Raw genomic sequence first — 17,386 nt, 5'->3', positions numbered from 1 at the left:
AGGCACAGATGTGCAGCAGGCAAAGCAGGAGTAGTGCTGGGGACAGGTCTGCAGCTTTCCTGTAAGCCAGGGCACATTCGCCCCCTCAGAAGAAACTTCCCGAGCTCCTGCTGGAACCTGGCCTGGAGTGTTTGCAGCTGGAGCTGGGCCCAAGCTCCTGCCTGCATGCTCAACTCTGGAGGAGCAGCTCAGTTTTGAAGGGCCACAGCCTGCACTGGGTGCCCACTGATACTGTGGTGCCCCAGTGTGCCTCACTCATCACCTTTGCAGCCGGGGGCTAGACCGAGCTGCCTATGCATATCCCCCATTGCCAGGCAGCCACTTACAGGTAAAAAGAACAGGGGTACTTGTGGCACCTTAGAGACTAACAAATTTTTTTCAGCATGAGCTTTCGTGAGCTACAGCTCACTTCTTCGGATGCATAGAATGGCTTCAGACTAACACGGCTGCTACTCTAAAATTTACAGGTAAGAGGTGAAGATGCTGAAGTTCGCAGGCACAGCTGTGAGCCATAAGCGCCGATGCCATAGGTGTTCTGGTGCTAGAGCACCCAGGGGGAAAAATTGGTCTGCACCCACCTGCAGCTGCCCGCCCCAGCTCACCTCCGCTGCGCCGCCTCCTTCTTCCCTGAGTGCACTGCATCCTCACTTGTCCCCCTCGCTCCCAGCGCTTGCCGTGAGGGGGGGAGGGTGGGGAATGCTTGCGCTTGGGGAAGAGGCAAAGGTATAATGTGATCTTGCAAGCACTTGGTCATATGTCTACATTTAAGTATGTGCCTAAGTGCATGCAGGATCAGGGTCTTAATCCTGAGGTTAGCTTTGCATTTAATTATGGAGTTACATTTGCCTTTGACTCCTACAGAACTGCAAGAAGTATTATTAGATATATATGTTTTAAAATATTGGCTCTGCTGATAATTTTAGCTAATTGCTTGGGATACATATCACCATGATTTGTTTGATGTATTGGTATGTGGTATGCCTTATGGAAGATGGCACCTTGGGTGAGGCTGGAGGTGGAGCAGGGTTGGGGGATGGAGCTTGTCTGGGGGCAGAGTGAGGTGGGGAAGTGGGGGCTGGGGCAGAGGGGCAGAGTGGAGGTGCAGGTGGAGTGGGTGATGGGGGTGGACTGGGGCTGGAGTCGGAGCTTGGGGTGAAGCTGAGTGTAGGAGGACGGAGCAGAGATGCAGGCAGCACAGAGGATGGGGGCGGACCAGGGCTGGAGACAGACTGTGTCTGTGAGCTGAACAGACCTGGGGGGCGGAGCCAGACGAGGGCAACAGGGAGCGGGGTTCTTACTGTAACACCCTCTTGACAGCACACACCTCCCATGGTGCCAACGTTTGACTACTCCTAAGGCTAGCCTTGTATGTGTAAATATATATAGAGATAATATGCCTCTTTCTTTCTGCCCAGGAATACCTCTGGAAGAGTTTAATTTCAGTGAGTTTTTTCCTTTATAAAATATGTTAAAACGGTTACAATTTGGTTAAAATATTTCTAGACTGTTCCCATCACACAATCACCATATTTTGTGATCATATCTCAACCATGTTTTTTTTTTTAATTAAGGTTTGTTGTAGCTTTGAAAAGTGTTAAGCTAAGTGTTACCTGTTTGAGTCAATCTTTTTTGTGGTGCTTTAAATCAAAAGGTAGGGATGCTGTCTTGCATTTAGTGGAGGGAGTCAGGAAGCCTGGGTTCTGTGCCAGGGTATGCAACTTGCTGTATAACCTTGGGAAAGTCACTTAATCTCCTTATGCCTTATGCTTGATAAGTAAAATGGAGATATTTTTCAAACATGAACTAATTAAGCATTACCACATCCCTGGGAGTTAGGAAGATGCTTGAGATATTTGGAAGAACAATATGAAGAAAAAGTATAGAAACAGTTTGTTTATAAATTTTATTTGTTACCTGCTTAATGTGAATGTTAACTTAATGTTAATGCTTTATTTGTTAGCTTGTAATGTTGGGGGGTTTGGAAGAGTGTTTTTTTTTTTTGTTTGTTTGTTTTTGTTTTGAATTAATGTTGGCACTTTTTAAATTTAAAATTTATATTTAAAATTTAGGTTTACATCACTTGATGCTTATTGAGTATTCAAATAACATAGCTATCAATTATATTTAGCAAACTGAATATTTCTTAATATTTTTGGCTGATATTCATATTATTTGTTTACGGTATACTTAATTGATTTACAGTTTCTTTGGTTCTCTGCATACTTAATTTCTGTCTAATTAGTTGCTCTGTTGACTTCCCACCTGATTCATTATCCACTGCTTAATCATTGATTCTGTGCATACATAATTGACTTGCTTATTTGATGCTTTACACTTAATTGACTATTTAATTAATCGCCCTGTTGCTTCACCACTTAATTAGCACCTGGTTGATCAACTGTCAGTTGCTTACTCATCACCTAATTGTTTAAGAACTATGATCAGCACATTTATTCTTCTGCTGTCTGGACCCAGCCCTCCTCCTCTGTCCATTCCCCTAACATTCTCCTTGTTTTCACTTCTCTACTCCAGTTCTATTGCCTTATATTTCCCCTGTTAATTCCCCATCCTGCTTCTGCATTCTGCTCTGTAACATTTCCCCGTCACCACAATCCACACTCTTTACTGCCACCCTTACTCTCCTTTGGCTCCATATAGTCCAACTTTGCCTTCACTTTACTGTGTTCGTACCCCTTTTTTAATATGATGTCTGATATTATCTTGTAAGCTCCTTGAGGGAGACCCTGTTTTTTATTATTATTCCCAGACACTTATCTCACTTTTGAGTTCTGTAAAAAATACTATTATTATTTGACTGTTTGTTTATGCACTATAGTCTTCTACTAGTAGCTGGTCACTCCTCCTCTAGGACTCTTGCTGTTCAGAGCGAAAGGGGAAAAAGATGACCCCAAAGACACTTACCAGGAAAATTTAAGAAGGGATGAGGAGGCAGCGGAAAGTGGGTCAATCAGTCAGTTCTTCTCTTCCCCAACGGTTCAGGAAGGGGAGAGCAGACCAAATGGAATCTGGTTATCAACTGGAAAATAATAAGACCCCAGAAAGTGAATGTTACCTGAATATTGGAGCATACATCTCTCTCTAATGGTCACTGCATATTAACATTTTTGTTTAATGTTCATAGGTATTTTTACTCTGCATAGCATGAATCTTAAATACATATTTACATTTAGAAAGAACAGTTTTGACCTGCTGGGTAAATAATATGCTTCATCTTAAAAAAGTGAATACATATTAAGCAAGTAGAGTGGAGTCTTTTCCGTGGAGAATTTCTATCATGTATATAATATGCATTTTAAAAAATTGCCATAATATGTATGTGCCCAAAACTGCAGAATGGCTGGGAAGGAGCCATACTGATCTTTTGAGGACACATTATATGCTTTAAATAACTGCCTACATGCATAAGCTAATGAAACATAATTTTAAGAGTTTTCCTGCAACATAAGGATGTTAAAGGAGTTGTAGATGTATGCTCTGTGCATTAGTTTGAAAATAATGCAACTGTCTCCAAAGATGAGATGAGAGGATGCTCTCATTTAAAAAAAAAAACAGCAAAAAAACAAAAACCCACACACAAAGACAAAACAAATACAGCCGTCGCCCCCACCCCACGTAAGAGTAAAAATAATGCACACAAAAGTCTAGTAGCAGAGGGGAGGCTATCCAGTTTATTGCACTGAATGCAGCATATATGATACTTCCTGGGGGAATTCTGTGCTACTATGCAATGCAGAATTTTGCAGAAATTTCCTTTCCGACATAAATGGGCTGCAGTGCTACTGGCTACCACTAGGGGCACTGGACCTGGGAGAGCTCGCACTTAGAAGACATTGGGGGTGGGTGTGGGCAGGGATGAGAAAAGAGAGTTCCTGGCAGCTGCAGTTACCCACATGCCCTGAGGGAAGGAGATGGTGTCGTGCAGGAAACTCCACACAAGCCTGGGACCCAGCAGCAGGCTGTTTCTCCCTCTGGATCTCTGGGTGATAGGGGGATGTGTATCTGGGATGGGGGGGAATGGAGGGGGGCTGATGTCTGTTCTGGGGGACCATAGCTGAGCTCAGGGAGGGAGAGGGGTGGCTGCCTGGCCTGGGGGGGGGCATGTTTGAGCTCTGGAGAGTAGGGGATGTTTGTCTGGTCTGGGGCGGGGGCACGGCTGGACTCGGGTGGAGGGGTTGTGGGTGTTTGACCCCCTGGCTGGGCTCGTGGGGAGGAGGGCGTGAAACAAGAACTGGGTTGTCATAAGGGTTTCTTTAACTCTCTACTCCTGGGGGAAATTTTATGTTTGTCTGTATTGTTACAGACATACTTGTTGACAGGTATTTTGAAATAAATTACCAAAATAATTGAAACTGACATGATTATGTAATAGTATCAGAGGGTAGCCGTGTTAGTCTGGATCTGTAAAAGCAGCAAAGAATCCTGTGGCACCTTATAGACTAACAGACGTTTTGGAGCACGAGCTTTCGTGGGTGAATACCCACTTCCTCAGATGCATGTAATGGAAATATCCAGGGGCAGGTATATATATATATGTGTGCTAGCAAGCAAGCTAGAGATAACGAGGTCAGTTCAATCAGGGAGGATGAGGCCCTGTTCTAGCAGTTGAGGTGTGAAAACCAAGAGAGGAGAAACTGGTTCTGTAATTGGCAAGCCATTCACAGTCTTTGTTCAATCCTGAGCTGATGGTGTCAAATTTGCAGATGAACTGAAGCTCAGCAGTTTCTCTTTGAAGTCTGGTCCTGAAGTTTTTTTGCTGCAGGATGGCCACCTTAAGGTCTGCTATAGTGTGGCCAGGGAGGTTGAAGTGCTCTCCTACAGGTTTTTGTATATTGCCATTCCTAATGTCTGATCTGTGTCCATTTATCCTTTTCCGTAGAGACTGTCCAGTTTGGCCGATGTACATAGCAGAGGGGCATTGCTGGCATATGATGGCATATATTACATTGGTGGATGTGCAGGTGAATGAACCAGTGATGGTGTGGCTGATCTGGTTAGGTCCTGTGATGGTGTCGCTGGTGTAGATACGTGGGCAGAGTTGGCATCGAGGTTTGTTGCATGGATTGGTTCCTGAGCTAGAGTTATTATGGTGTGGTGTGCAGTTACTGGTGAGAATATGTTTCAGGTTGGCAGGTTGTCTGTGGGCAAGGATTGGCCTGCCACCCAAGGCCTGTGAAAGTGTGGGATCATTGTCCAGGATGGGTTGTAGATCCTTGATGATGCGTTGGAGGGGTTTTAGCTGGGGGCTGTATGTGATGGCCAGTGGAGTCCTGTTGGTTTCTCTCTTGGGTTTGTCTTGCAGTAGGAGGCTTCTGGGTACACGTCTGGCTCTGTTGATCTGTTTCCTTATTTCCTCGTGCGGGTATTGTAGTTTTGAGAATGCTTGGTGGAGATTTTGTAGGTGTTGGTCTCTGTCTGAGGGGTCAGAGCAGATGCGGTTGTACCTCAGTGCTTGGCTGTAGACAATGGATCATGTGATGTGCCCGGGATGGAAGCTGGAGGCATGAAGGTAGGCATAGCGGTCGGTGGGTTTTCGATATAGGGTGGTGTTAATGTGACCATCACTTATTTGCACCGTGGTGTCAAGAAAGTGGACCTCCCGTGTAGATTGGTCCAGGCTGAGGTTGATGGTGGGGTGGAAGCTGTTGAAATCATGGTGGAATTTTTCAAGAGTCTCCTTCCCATGGGTCCAGATGATGAAGATGTCATCAATGTAGCGTAGATAGAGAAGGGGTGTGAGTGGACGAGAGCTGAGGAAGCGTTGTTCCAGGTCGGCCATGAAGATATTGGCATATTGTGGGGCCATGCGGGTGCCCATAGCAGTGCCACTGATCTGGAGATATAGATTGTCATCAAATTTGAAATAGTTGTGTGTAAGTATAAAGGCACAGAGCTCAGCAGCCAGTTGTTCTGTGGCATCATCAGGGATAGTGTTCCTGACAGCTTGTATTCCATCTGTGTGTGGGATGTTAGTGTAGAGAGCCTCTACATCCATGGTGGCTAGGATGGTGTTTTCTGGGAGGTCACCAATGCATTGTAGTTTCCTCAGGAAATCAGTGGTGTCGCGGAGATAGGTGGGAGTGCTGGTGGCATAGGGTCTGAGTAGAGAGTCCATATATCCAGACAGTCCTTCAGTGAGAGTGCCAATGCCCGAGATGATGGGGCGTCCAGGATTTCCGGGTTTGTGGATCTTGGGTAGTAGATAGAATAACGCTGGTCGGGGCTCTAGGGGTATGTTGATTTCTTCTGGTGTTAGTGTAGGGAGTGTCCTGAGTAGATGCTGTAGTTTCTTAGTGTATTCCTCAGTGGGATCTGAGGGAAGTGGCCTGTAGAATTTGGTATTGGAGAGTTGTCTGGCTGCCTCCTTTTGATAGTCAGACCTGTTCATGACGACAGCGGCACCTCCTTTATCAGCCTCTTTGATGATGATGTCAGGGTGGTTTCTGAGGCTGTGGATGGCATTGTGTTCTGCACGACTTAGGTTGTGAGGCAAGCGATGTTGTTGTTCCACGATTTCTGCCTGTGCACTACAATACCCGCACGAGGAAATAAGGAAACAGATCAACAGAGCCAGATGTGTACCCAGAAGCCTCCTACTGCAAGACAAACCCAAGAGAGAAACCAACAGGACTCCACTGGCCATCACATACAGCCCCCAGCTAAAACCCCTCCAACGCATCATCAAGGATCTACAACCCATCCTGGACAATGATCCCACACTTTCACAGGCCTTGGGTGGCAGGCCAATCCTTGCCCACAGACAACCTGCCAACCTGAAACATATTCTCACCAGTAACTGCACACCACACCATAATAACTCTAGCTCAGGAACCAATCCATGCAACAAACCTCGATGCCAACTCTGCCCACGTATCTACACCAGCGACACCATCACAGGACCTAACCAGATCAGCCACACCATCACTGGTTCATTCACCTGCACATCCACCAATGTAATATATGCCAGCAATGCCCCTCTGCTATGTACATCGGCCAAACTGGACAGTCTCTACGGAAAAGGATAAATGGACACAGATCAGACATTAGGAATGGCAATATACAAAAACCTGTAGGAGAGCACTTCAACCTCCCTGGCCACACTATAGCAGACCTTAAGGTGGCCATCCTGCAGCAAAAAAACTTCAGGACCAGACTTCAAAGAGAAACTGCTGAGCTTCAGTTCATCTGCAAATTTGACACCATCAGCTCAGGATTGAACAAAGACTGTGAATGGCTTGCCAATTACAGAACCAGTTTCTCCTCTCTTGGTTTTCACACCTCAACTGCTAGAACAGGGCCTCATCCTCCCTGATTGAACTGACCTCGTTATCTCTAGCTTGCTTGCTAGCACACATATATATACACCTGCCCCTGGATATTTCCATTACATGTATCTGAGGAAGTGGGTATTCACCCACGAAAGCTCGTGCTCCAAAACGTCTGTTAGTCTATAAGGTGCCACAGGGTTCTTTGCTGCTTTTACATGATTATGTAATGTTATTTTGACAAATAAAATTTGCAGAATTTTAAAATACTGGGTGCAGAATTTTTAATGTTTTGACTCAGAATTCCCCCAAGGTGGCATACATGTACATTAGGGCCATGAGCTACTTGCACAAAGAGACTGAGTATGGGCTCTTGAGACCAGAGTGACGGAACTGGAAGAATTAAGGGAGACCGAGAAATACATAGGAGAGACTTTCTGGGACACAGTAGAGCAGTCCCACCCCAATCTGATGTTCTCTGTGCTTTTGAGGAGAATGAAAGACTTTGAGAAAGACAACATCAAGCTAGAGCAGAGATAAATGATCCCATAGTTGGGACCGTCCTTCCAGATGATATTATGGTATTCTCTTGCCCTGAGGATACCTCTCCAGGGGAGGGAACCCCTGTTATTAGGAAAAGCCAGGTAATAGTAATGGGGGATTCAGTTGTTAGAAATATAGATAGTTGGGTTTTTGATGACCAGGAGAACAACATGGTGAATTGCTTGCTGGATGCAAAGGTTGCAGACTCTTGAGATATCTAGACAGGCTTATGTACAGTGCTGGGAAGGAGCTGGAAGTCATGGTACACTTAGGACCAGTGACATAGAGAGGTAGGAGAGTGGTCGTGGAAGCCAATTTTAGGCTGCTAGATAAGAGATTAAAGACCAGGACCTCCATAATAACATTCTCTGAAATGCTTCCATTTCCATGCGCTGGGCCACTTAGACAGGCAGAACTGCAGGTCTCAATGTTTGGATGAGACGATGGTGATCGCAGGAGGGATTTATGTTGATTAGGAAGTGGGGAACCTTTTGGGAAAGAGGAGCCTATACAGGAAGGCTGGGCTCCACCTAAACCTGGGGTTCCCAAACTTGGTTCACTGCTTGTTCAAGGTAAGACCCTGGCAGGCCACAAGACATGTTGTTTACCTGAGTGTTCGCAGGTACGGCCGCTCGCAGCTCCCAGTGGCCGCGGTTCACCATTCCAGGCCAACGGGAGCTGCAGGAAGTGGTAAACAAAGTGACTCACAGCTCACCAGAGGCTTACCCAGAACAAGCCGCGAGCCAAGTCTGGGAACCCCTGACCAAAACCAAAACAGAAGCAGATTGCTGGCATGTAAAGTTTAAAAGGTCATAGATAGGGACCTACCAAATTCATGGTCCATTTTGGTCAATTTCATGGTCATAGGATTTTAAAAATAGTACATTTTATGATTTCAGCTATTTAACTCTGAAATTTCACTGTGTTGTAATTGTACCAGTGCTGACCCAAAAAGGAGTTGTCGCAGGGGTTGACAAGGTTATTGTATGGGGGTTGTGGTACTGCTACCCTTCTTCTATGCTGCTGCTGGCATCAGTGCTGCCTTCAGAGCTGGGCAGCTGGAGAGCAGTGGTTGCTGGCCGGGAGCCCAGCTCTGAAGGCAGCACTGCCGCCGCCAGCAGCAGCACAGAAGTAAGGATGGGATGGTAGGGTATTGCCATCTTTACTTCTGCGCTGCTGCCTGCAGAGCTGGGCCCTCAGTCAGCAGTCGACACTCTCCGGCCGCCCAGCTCTGAAGGCAGCAGCGCAGAAATAAGGGTGGTATGGTATGGCATTGCCACCCTTACTTCTGCACTGCTTCTGACGGGGCACTTTCTTCAGAGCTGGGTGCCTGGCCAGCAGCCGCCACTCTCTGGCCATGCAGCTCTGAAGGCAGTGCAGAAGTAAGGGTGGCAATAACATGATCCCCTCTAAAGTAACCTTGTGATCCCCCGCAACTCCATTTTGGGTCAGGACTCCCAATATGATAAATTCTGATCTCCCCTGTGAAACTGGTATAGTACAGGGTAAGAGCACGCAAAAGACCAGATTTCATGGTGGGGAGACTAGATTTCATGGTCCATGATGCGTTTTTCATGGCCCTGAATTTGGTAGGGCCCTGGTCGTACAGGAGTTTTTAAATTAACAGCTAGGGCAGGGGCGCATTAGGTTTCGTAGATTGTGTGGAGGGCTGGTTAGGGGAGGAGGTCATGGCCTGGCGCCCACCTCCTATCTGCCGCCCCCCGGACTTCTGCCCCATCCAAACTCCCCCCCCCCCGGTTCCCTGATGGCCCCTCTGGGACCCCTGCCCCATCCCCCCTCCACCACCTCCCGCTCCCTGTCCCCTGACTGCCCCTGGATTCCCGCTGCCCCATCCAACCCCTCCTCTAATTTCTGACGGCCCGCCCCGGCACCCATGGCCCATCCAACCACCCCTTCTCTCTGTACCCTGACTGCTTCTCCATCCAACCCTCCTCCTTCCTGACTGCCCCCCCAAACCCTGCCCCCACTCAGCCCCCATTTCTCCCTCGACCATCCCAACCCCTGTTCACACCCCCGCCCCCTGACCACCACTCCAAACTCAACTGCCCTCTATCCAACTCCCCCTGCTCCCTGCCCTCTCACTGCACTGCCTGGAACACCGGTGGCTGGTGGCACTACAGCCCGCTGACCGGCTGGAGCAAGCCACGCTGCCATTGCCGCTGCCACCACCACGCAGCACAGAGCACTGGTTCAGGCCGGGCTCTGCAGCTGCATTGCCCAAGAAGCTCACAGCCCAGCCACCCAGAGCGTTGCGCTGGCAGCGGAGTGAACAAGCTGAGGCTGCGGGCAAAGGGGAACAGTGGGGGAGGGGTCAGGGGCTAGCTTCCCGGGCCAGGAGCTCGGGGACTGGGCAGGACGGTTCTGCAGGCTGGGTGTGGCACGCGGACTGTAGTTTGCCCACCCCTGAGGTAGGGGAAAGCTGACTTGTATGGCGAAGCTCATGTGGTGATCAGTGGGACACAGTAATACCAGGATACAAAATAATAGTAATGACAGAGTAGGTTGCACAGGAGGAGTACAGGGAGTGGCACTGTATGTGAAAGAAAACAGAGTCAAATATAGTAGAAATCTTAAATGAATCACACAATACCATAGAGCTTGAAAAATGTACCAAACACCTACCAATTGGAAGGTTAAAGACCTACTAGTTAGAGGCAGATACAAAGGATAAGCGAGTGGGAAGCATCTAGGGAAGTGAGTGGGAGGTGAGTTCCAGGTGCATAAACCCCATATGACTCTCAGCTTCGCTTGCTATACAGAGCTGTTAGCTGAAGGTAAGATGCTGGGATATTTATTTGGGTATTGTCCCAGAAATCTGTTCAGGACACCATCTTGTATCGTCTTCTGACTAGTAGGTGTCTGATAAACTTGAAGTGGAATCCCTCAGTGATACTGAAAAAGAAAAGGAGCTTTTATTTCTTTTGCCCCTTGGAAAGCCTCCTTGCTGTGTGTGTGCGCGCGTGTCTCTGTCCATCTCTCCATCCATCCATATATCTCTTCTGGCTGTGAGAAGATGCGAGGAAAGTGTTGTCCTTTACTTTGCTCTTGATCTACCTAATATTATTGTTTTTCTATAAAATACTAATTTAAAACTGTAATGCAGTCCTTCTCGCAGTTGGTGATTAGCTGGTTTGGGTAAACAAAATAAAAAAAGTTAATCTGAGTGACTAGTAGGTTTTTAAATACACTGTTGATGCCAGAACTGTTAATGATTCTCTCTTTCTCTCTCTATTTTACAGGAATCAATTCCATCTTCATGTGTAAACTTTGTAACTTATTTTCGCCGAATCAGTCAGAACTGTTGTCTCACGTATCTGAGAAGCATGCAGAAGATGGGATTAATGTGGATGACATTGTTATTCCTCTCAGACCACTTACAGCACCCACAAATGCAAGCAAAAGTGGAGAAGGTACTGGTACAAATTTACAGGGATGCAATTTCCAATTACCAATTTAATTAAAAAAATGTGCTGTGATGACTAAATTGTCTATAGTTACATGATTTGTTTCTGTAGAGATCAGTTTTCATTACTTAAAGCTGAGTTTTGTTCAGTACAAAATAGATAGGAAAAGGGACTTGGAAAAACTTAACATGTGGTATAGGATGATTATATTGGTTTATTGATTTTTAAATGTCAAGTGTTTCTGACCCTCTCTCCTGAAGCTTTAATTTGGACCTTTATGACTAACATTGTCTAGCACCAACAGTGGAAACAGTTAAATTTGCTTAGACAATCAACCAGCACATCAGGAAAAAAAAGAATCTACAGACTTTGCCAAGGTGGCTGATAGAATGTTGCCTCAAGATGTCTGTCTAACTCTGTGTGAGTTCCATTTCAGATATTATCACTCCATGCAAAGATGAAAATAGCGTGATTCATAATTTATAATTGTGCATAGACACTAGTGCTATTAAATTAAGCCAACCAGTAGTCAAAGGTCGAATTAGTTACACAAAATAATTATCATCAGCTACCCATGGTAACAAATGTAATTTCTTCCACTGCTGAGAGTAATTGCAAATTTTTGTGATAATGTGGGGTTTAAAATAATTCAGATTTCATGATAACATGTTCTTTCTTGAGCCCTAGCGGACAACTAGTTTATATTTTTGGTTAATCCTTTATTTTACAAAACCACCAAGATTTTATGAATACCTGGTCATGTGATTGCTAAATTCTGTCCAGAGTATATTAAAAGCATATTTTTAAAAAATACTGAAGCCAGTTTAATACTTTTCATATCTATAGTATATCCATATGGTAGGTCTTCATTTACTAACCAGCAGTCTAGATTGATGACTTTATTATTGGGTTAAATCTACACAGAATGATGATCTCAGACATGCAGAATACATCTTTCTTTGTCATAGTTTTGTACCCAGTAACCCTTCACAAATTGTAGATAGTATCTCTGAACACAGTGAAACTTGTGTTCATTTTTACAATACATATGTATTTTTTAGTACAGTATTTAGTTGTGTGTGGCAGGGACTGTCTGCATTTTGTGTCTTGTAAGGAGCTAAACACGCTCTCAGTGCTTAACAAATAATAAATAAATAAAGAGGTATCAGACTTATGCAGCTTTACTTAAGAAGTGTTGGCATCACTACTTTGCATATCTAATTATGAGGAAAAGTAACAGCTGTGCTATTTTTTAAAGTTGTCTTCTCATAAAGCTGTCTGAATAATTCTTTTCTGTTAGCCTTAATTTATTCTATCTAGACCATATGGCCGCAGCTTTTTCAAATTACATACAACAACTCCTACCACCTATAAGAATATTTGTCTTCTTAAGTGAATTCCCCACAACTTAAAAAGATTTTCAACCCACAAAAGTATTTGCTCCTCTGCTGTAGATAGCACAGGCTTTTTGTTGTTGTTTCCAGTAGTCTGATGGAAAATGTAGGATAGTCATAGTACTCTTCACTGGAGTGATGTAAGGGATTTTGTGGGAAATATTCCTTCATGACATTGTTTTCCTCTCCTGTAGTGAAATCTATAGTGGACAAGGGAATGAACAGAATTTTATAAGAAAAAAGGGCTCAGTAAGCCCTGATGTGCTTCTCTTCTGTGTACTTCAACCCGGTTAATACTATAACAGATGTGACTGGGTATGACTGAGGGCTGGTAATCTAGAAATGATAATCTCTTCAAATGCTTGTTGAGTGGTATACAACAACATTGTACTTTGCTAAACAGCATGGTCTGCATTGTAAGAATAGGAAAAAACCAAAGTTATCACAGGTGCCTGAGCTGGTGAATGTTGAGGTTTTACTGAAGCCCTCTCTGGAGTATGTACCTTTTAGGAGTTCTATCTGAGGAATAATTAATGTTTTTGTAGCATTATGAAATAAAATACTAGGTAAGTGCTTAATATTATTATTGTTGTTACTCCCTATCTCAATTTTACAAGATATACATGGTTTTAGTAGTTAGATCATGCTGCCTTCAACAATTGGTTTATCTTAACTGTTTTTGTTATCTTCAGTAATACTGATTTTACATTTTTATTTCACCTCTCGTTCAAATGAGTCCCAATACACTTTGGCAAATGTTGCTATTGATAATACAGATTACTCATAAATATTACTGTGTCCAACATTGAAGTACAGACATATCTGACATGGAAAATGGCAGCCATTTAAGTAAGCCTGTGTGACAGATTAGGATACACGGCTTCTTTTGAATGCAACACTCTCTCTAAACTTATCTTTAAGGCCACCATCTTCTGCTCTATGGAAGAGGTATCATGTATGTATTTGTATCACACCTGGTGCTTTGAGGCCTCTGTTTTGCAAATATAAATATTAAATTGTAAGAATATTGGATCGGACACAGACTTCTCTTAGGGGAGACTCTGATGATAGAGGATCTCCAGGTTATAGTCAGGAGCAGAAGACGGAAGAGGATAATGTAGGGCCAGATCAGATGATAAACAGTCACATAAAAAAGAATCTGGCAAATCAGAAAAGGGCAGACAAATAAACAGGGACAAGTTTTTAAAGTGCTTGTACATAAATGCTAGAAATCTAAATAATAAGATGGGTGAACTAGAGTGCCTTGTGATAAAGGAGGATATTGATATAATAGGCATCACAGAAACCTGGTGGACTGAGAGCAATCAATGGGACACTATCATTCCTGGGTACAAAATATATCGGAAGGACAGAACAGGTCGTGCAGGGGGAGGAGTGGCACTATACGTGAAAGAAAATGTAGATTCAAATGAAGTAAAAATCCTAAGCGAATCCACATGTTCCATAGAATCTTTATGGATAGAATTGTCATGCTCTAATAAAAATATAACATTAGGGATCTATTATCGACCACCTGACCAGGACAGTAATAGTGATGATGAAATGCTAAGGGAAATTAGAGAGGCTATCAAAATTAAGAACCCAATAATAGTGGGGGATTTCAATTATCCGCATATTGACTGGGAACATTTCACTTCAGGACAAAATGCAGAGATAAAATTTCTCGATACTTTAAATGACTGCTTCATGGAGCAGCTGGTACGGGAACCCCCAAGGGGAGAGGCAACTCTAGATTTAATCTTGAGTGGAGTGCAGGAGCTGGTCCAAGAGGTAACTATAGCAGGACTGCTTGCAAATAGTGACCATAATATAATAACATTTAGCATCCCTGTGGTGGGAAGAACATCTCAACAGCCCAGCACTGTGGCATTTAATTTCAAAAGGGGGAACTATACAAAAATGAGGGCGTTAGTTAAACAAAAATTAAAAGGTACAGTGACTAAAGTGAAATCCCTGCAAGCTGCATGGGCGCTTTTTAAAGACACCATAATAGAGGCCCAACTTCAATGTATACCCCAAATTAAGAAACAAACTAAAAAAGAGCCACCATGGCTTAACAACCATGTAAAAGAAGCAGTGAGAGATAAAAAGACTTCATTTAAAAAGTGGAAGTCAAATCCTAGTGAGGCAAATAGAAAGGAGCATAAACACTGCCATATTAAGTGCAAGAGTGTAATAAGAAAAGCCAAAGAGGAGTTTGAAGAACGGCTAGCCAAAAACTCCAAAGGTGGTGGTAAAATGTTTTTTAAGTACATCAGAAGCAGGAAGCCTGCTAAACAACCAGTGGGGCCCCTTGACGATCGAAATACAAAAGGAGCGCTTAAAGATGATAAAGTCATTGCGGAGAAACTAAATGGATTCTTTGCTTCAGTCTTCACGGCTGAGGATGTTAGGGAGATTCCCAAACCTGAGCTGGAAAGAGTCCTGTGGCACCTTGTAGACTAACAGATGTTTTGGAGCATGAGCTTTCGTGGGTGAATACCCACTTCATCAGATGCATGTAGTGGAAATTTCCACGGGCAGGTATATATATGCAGGCAAGCTAGAGATAATGAGGTAGTTCAATCAGGGAGGATGAGGCCCTGTTCTAGCAGTTGAGGTGTGAAAACCAAGGGAGGAGAAACTGGTTCTGTAATTGGCAAGCCATTCACAGTCTTTGTTTAATCCTGAGCTGATGGTGTCAAATTTGCAGATGAACTGAAGCTCAGCAGTTTCGCTCAGCAGTTTCTCTTTGAAGTCTGGTCCTGACGTTTTTTTGCTGCAGGATGGCCACCTTAAGATCTGCTCAGGATTAAACAAAGACTGTGAATGGCTTGCCAATTACAGAACCAGTTTCTCCTCCCTTGGTTTTCACACCTCAACTGCTAGAACAGGGCCTCATCCTCCCTGATTGAACTACCTCATTATCTCTAGCTTGCCTGCATATATATACCTGCCCGTGGAAATTTCCACTACATGCATCTGACGAAGTGGGTATTCACCCACAAAAGCTCATGTTCCAAAACGTCTGTTAGTCTATAAGGTGCCACAGGACTCTTTGCTGCTTTTACAGATTCAGACTAACACGGCTACCCTTCTGATACTTGAAACCTGAGCTGGCTTTTGTAGGTGACAAATCTGAGGAACTGTCACAGATTGAAGTGTCACTAGAGGAGGTTTTGGAATTAATTGATAAACTCAACATTAACAAGTCACCGGGACCCGATGGCATTCACCCAGGTGTTCTGAAAGAACTCGAATGTGAAGTTGCAGAACTATTAACTAAGGTTTGTAACGTGTCCTTTAAATTGGCTTCGGTACCCAATGACTGGAAGTTAGCAAATGTAACGCCAATATTTAAAAAGGGCTCTAGAGGTGATCCTGGCAGTTACAGACCGGTAAGTCTAACATCGGTACTGGGCAAATTAGTCGAAACAATAGTTAAGTATAAAATTGTCAGACATATAGAAAAACATAAACTGTTGAGCAATAGTCAACATGGTATCTGTAAAGGGACATCGTGTCTTACTAATCTATTAGAGTTCTTTGAAGGGGTCAACAAACATGTGGACAAGGGGGATCCAGTGGACATAGTGTACTTCGATTTCCAGAAAGCCTTTGACAAGGTCCCGCACCAAAGGCTCTTACGTAAATTAAGCTGTCGTGGGATAAAAGGGAAGGTCCTTTCATGGACTGAGAACTGATTAAAAGACAGGGAACAAAGGGTAGGAATTAATGGTAAATTCTCAGAATGGAGAAGGGTAACTAGTGGTGTTCCCCAAGGGTCAGTCCTAGGAGCAATCCTATTCAATTTATTCATAAATGATCTGGAGAAAGGGGTAAACAGTGAGGTGGCAAAGTTTGCAGATGATACTAAACTACTCAAGATAGTTAAGACCAAAGCAGATTGGGAAGAACTTCAAAAAGATCTCACAAAACTAAGTGATTGGGCAACAAAATGGCAAATGAAATTTAATGTGGATAAATGTAAAGTAATGCACATTGGAAAAAATAACCCCAACTATACATACAATATGATGGGGGCTAATTTAGCTACAACGACTCAGGAAAAAGATCTGGAAGTCATCATGGATAATTCTCTGAAGATGTCCACGCAGTGTGCAGAGGCGGTCAAAAAAGCAAACAGGATGTTACGAATCATTAAAAAGGGGATAGAGAATAAGACTGAGAATATATTATTGCCCTTATATAAATCCATGGTACACCCATATCTTGGATACTATGTACAGATGTGGTCTCCTCACCTCAAAAAAGATATTCTAGCACTAGAAAAGGTTCAGAAAAGAGCAACTAAAATAATTAGGGGTTTGGAGAGGGTCCCATATGTGAAAAGATTAAAGAGGCTATTCCTCTTCAGCTTGGGGAAAAAAGGAGACTAAGGGGGGATATGATAGAGGTATATAAAATCATGAGTGATATGGAGAAAGTGGATAAGGAAAAGTTAATTACTTATTCCCATAATACAAGAACTAGGAGTCACCAAATGAAATTAATAGGCAGCAGGTTTAAAACAAATAAAAGGTAGTTCTTCTTCACGCAGCGCACCATCAACTTGTGGAACTCCTTACCTGAGGAGGTTATGAAGGCTAGGACTATAACAGTGATTAAAAGAGAACTGAGTAAATTCATGGTGGTGAAGTCCATAAATGGCTATTAGCCAGGATGGGTAAAGAATGGTGTCCCTAGCCTCTGTTTGTCAGAGGATGGAGATGGATAGCAG

At 43.8% G+C, this 17,386-nt stretch overlaps 1 protein-coding gene across 4 annotated transcripts in view; it reads left to right on the top strand.

The window, feature by feature from the left end:
- Positions 1 to 17,386, top strand: part of ZFAT (zinc finger and AT-hook domain containing) — a 264,317-nt gene that overhangs the window by 100,375 nt on the left and 146,556 nt on the right. For 3 of the 4 annotated variants that reach the window (XM_050940606.1, XM_050940605.1, XM_050940604.1), the window contains one exon: positions 11,087 to 11,257. In XM_050940606.1, the coding sequence (XP_050796563.1) occupies positions 11,104 to 11,257 (154 nt within the window). In that variant the 5' untranslated portion in view covers positions 11,087 to 11,103. Of the gene's footprint in view, positions 1 to 1,418; positions 1,443 to 11,086; positions 11,258 to 17,386 lie in introns of those variants that run through there. The other variant, XM_050940607.1, reaches the window with a different exon arrangement.

Source organism: Gopherus flavomarginatus, chromosome 2, assembly GCF_025201925.1.
Source record: "Gopherus flavomarginatus isolate rGopFla2 chromosome 2, rGopFla2.mat.asm, whole genome shotgun sequence".
In the NCBI taxonomy this organism is placed as follows: Eukaryota; Metazoa; Chordata; order Testudines; family Testudinidae; genus Gopherus; species Gopherus flavomarginatus.
The sequence above is the reverse complement of the archived record's forward strand: the minus strand, read 5'-3'. Positions and strand labels throughout refer to the sequence as shown.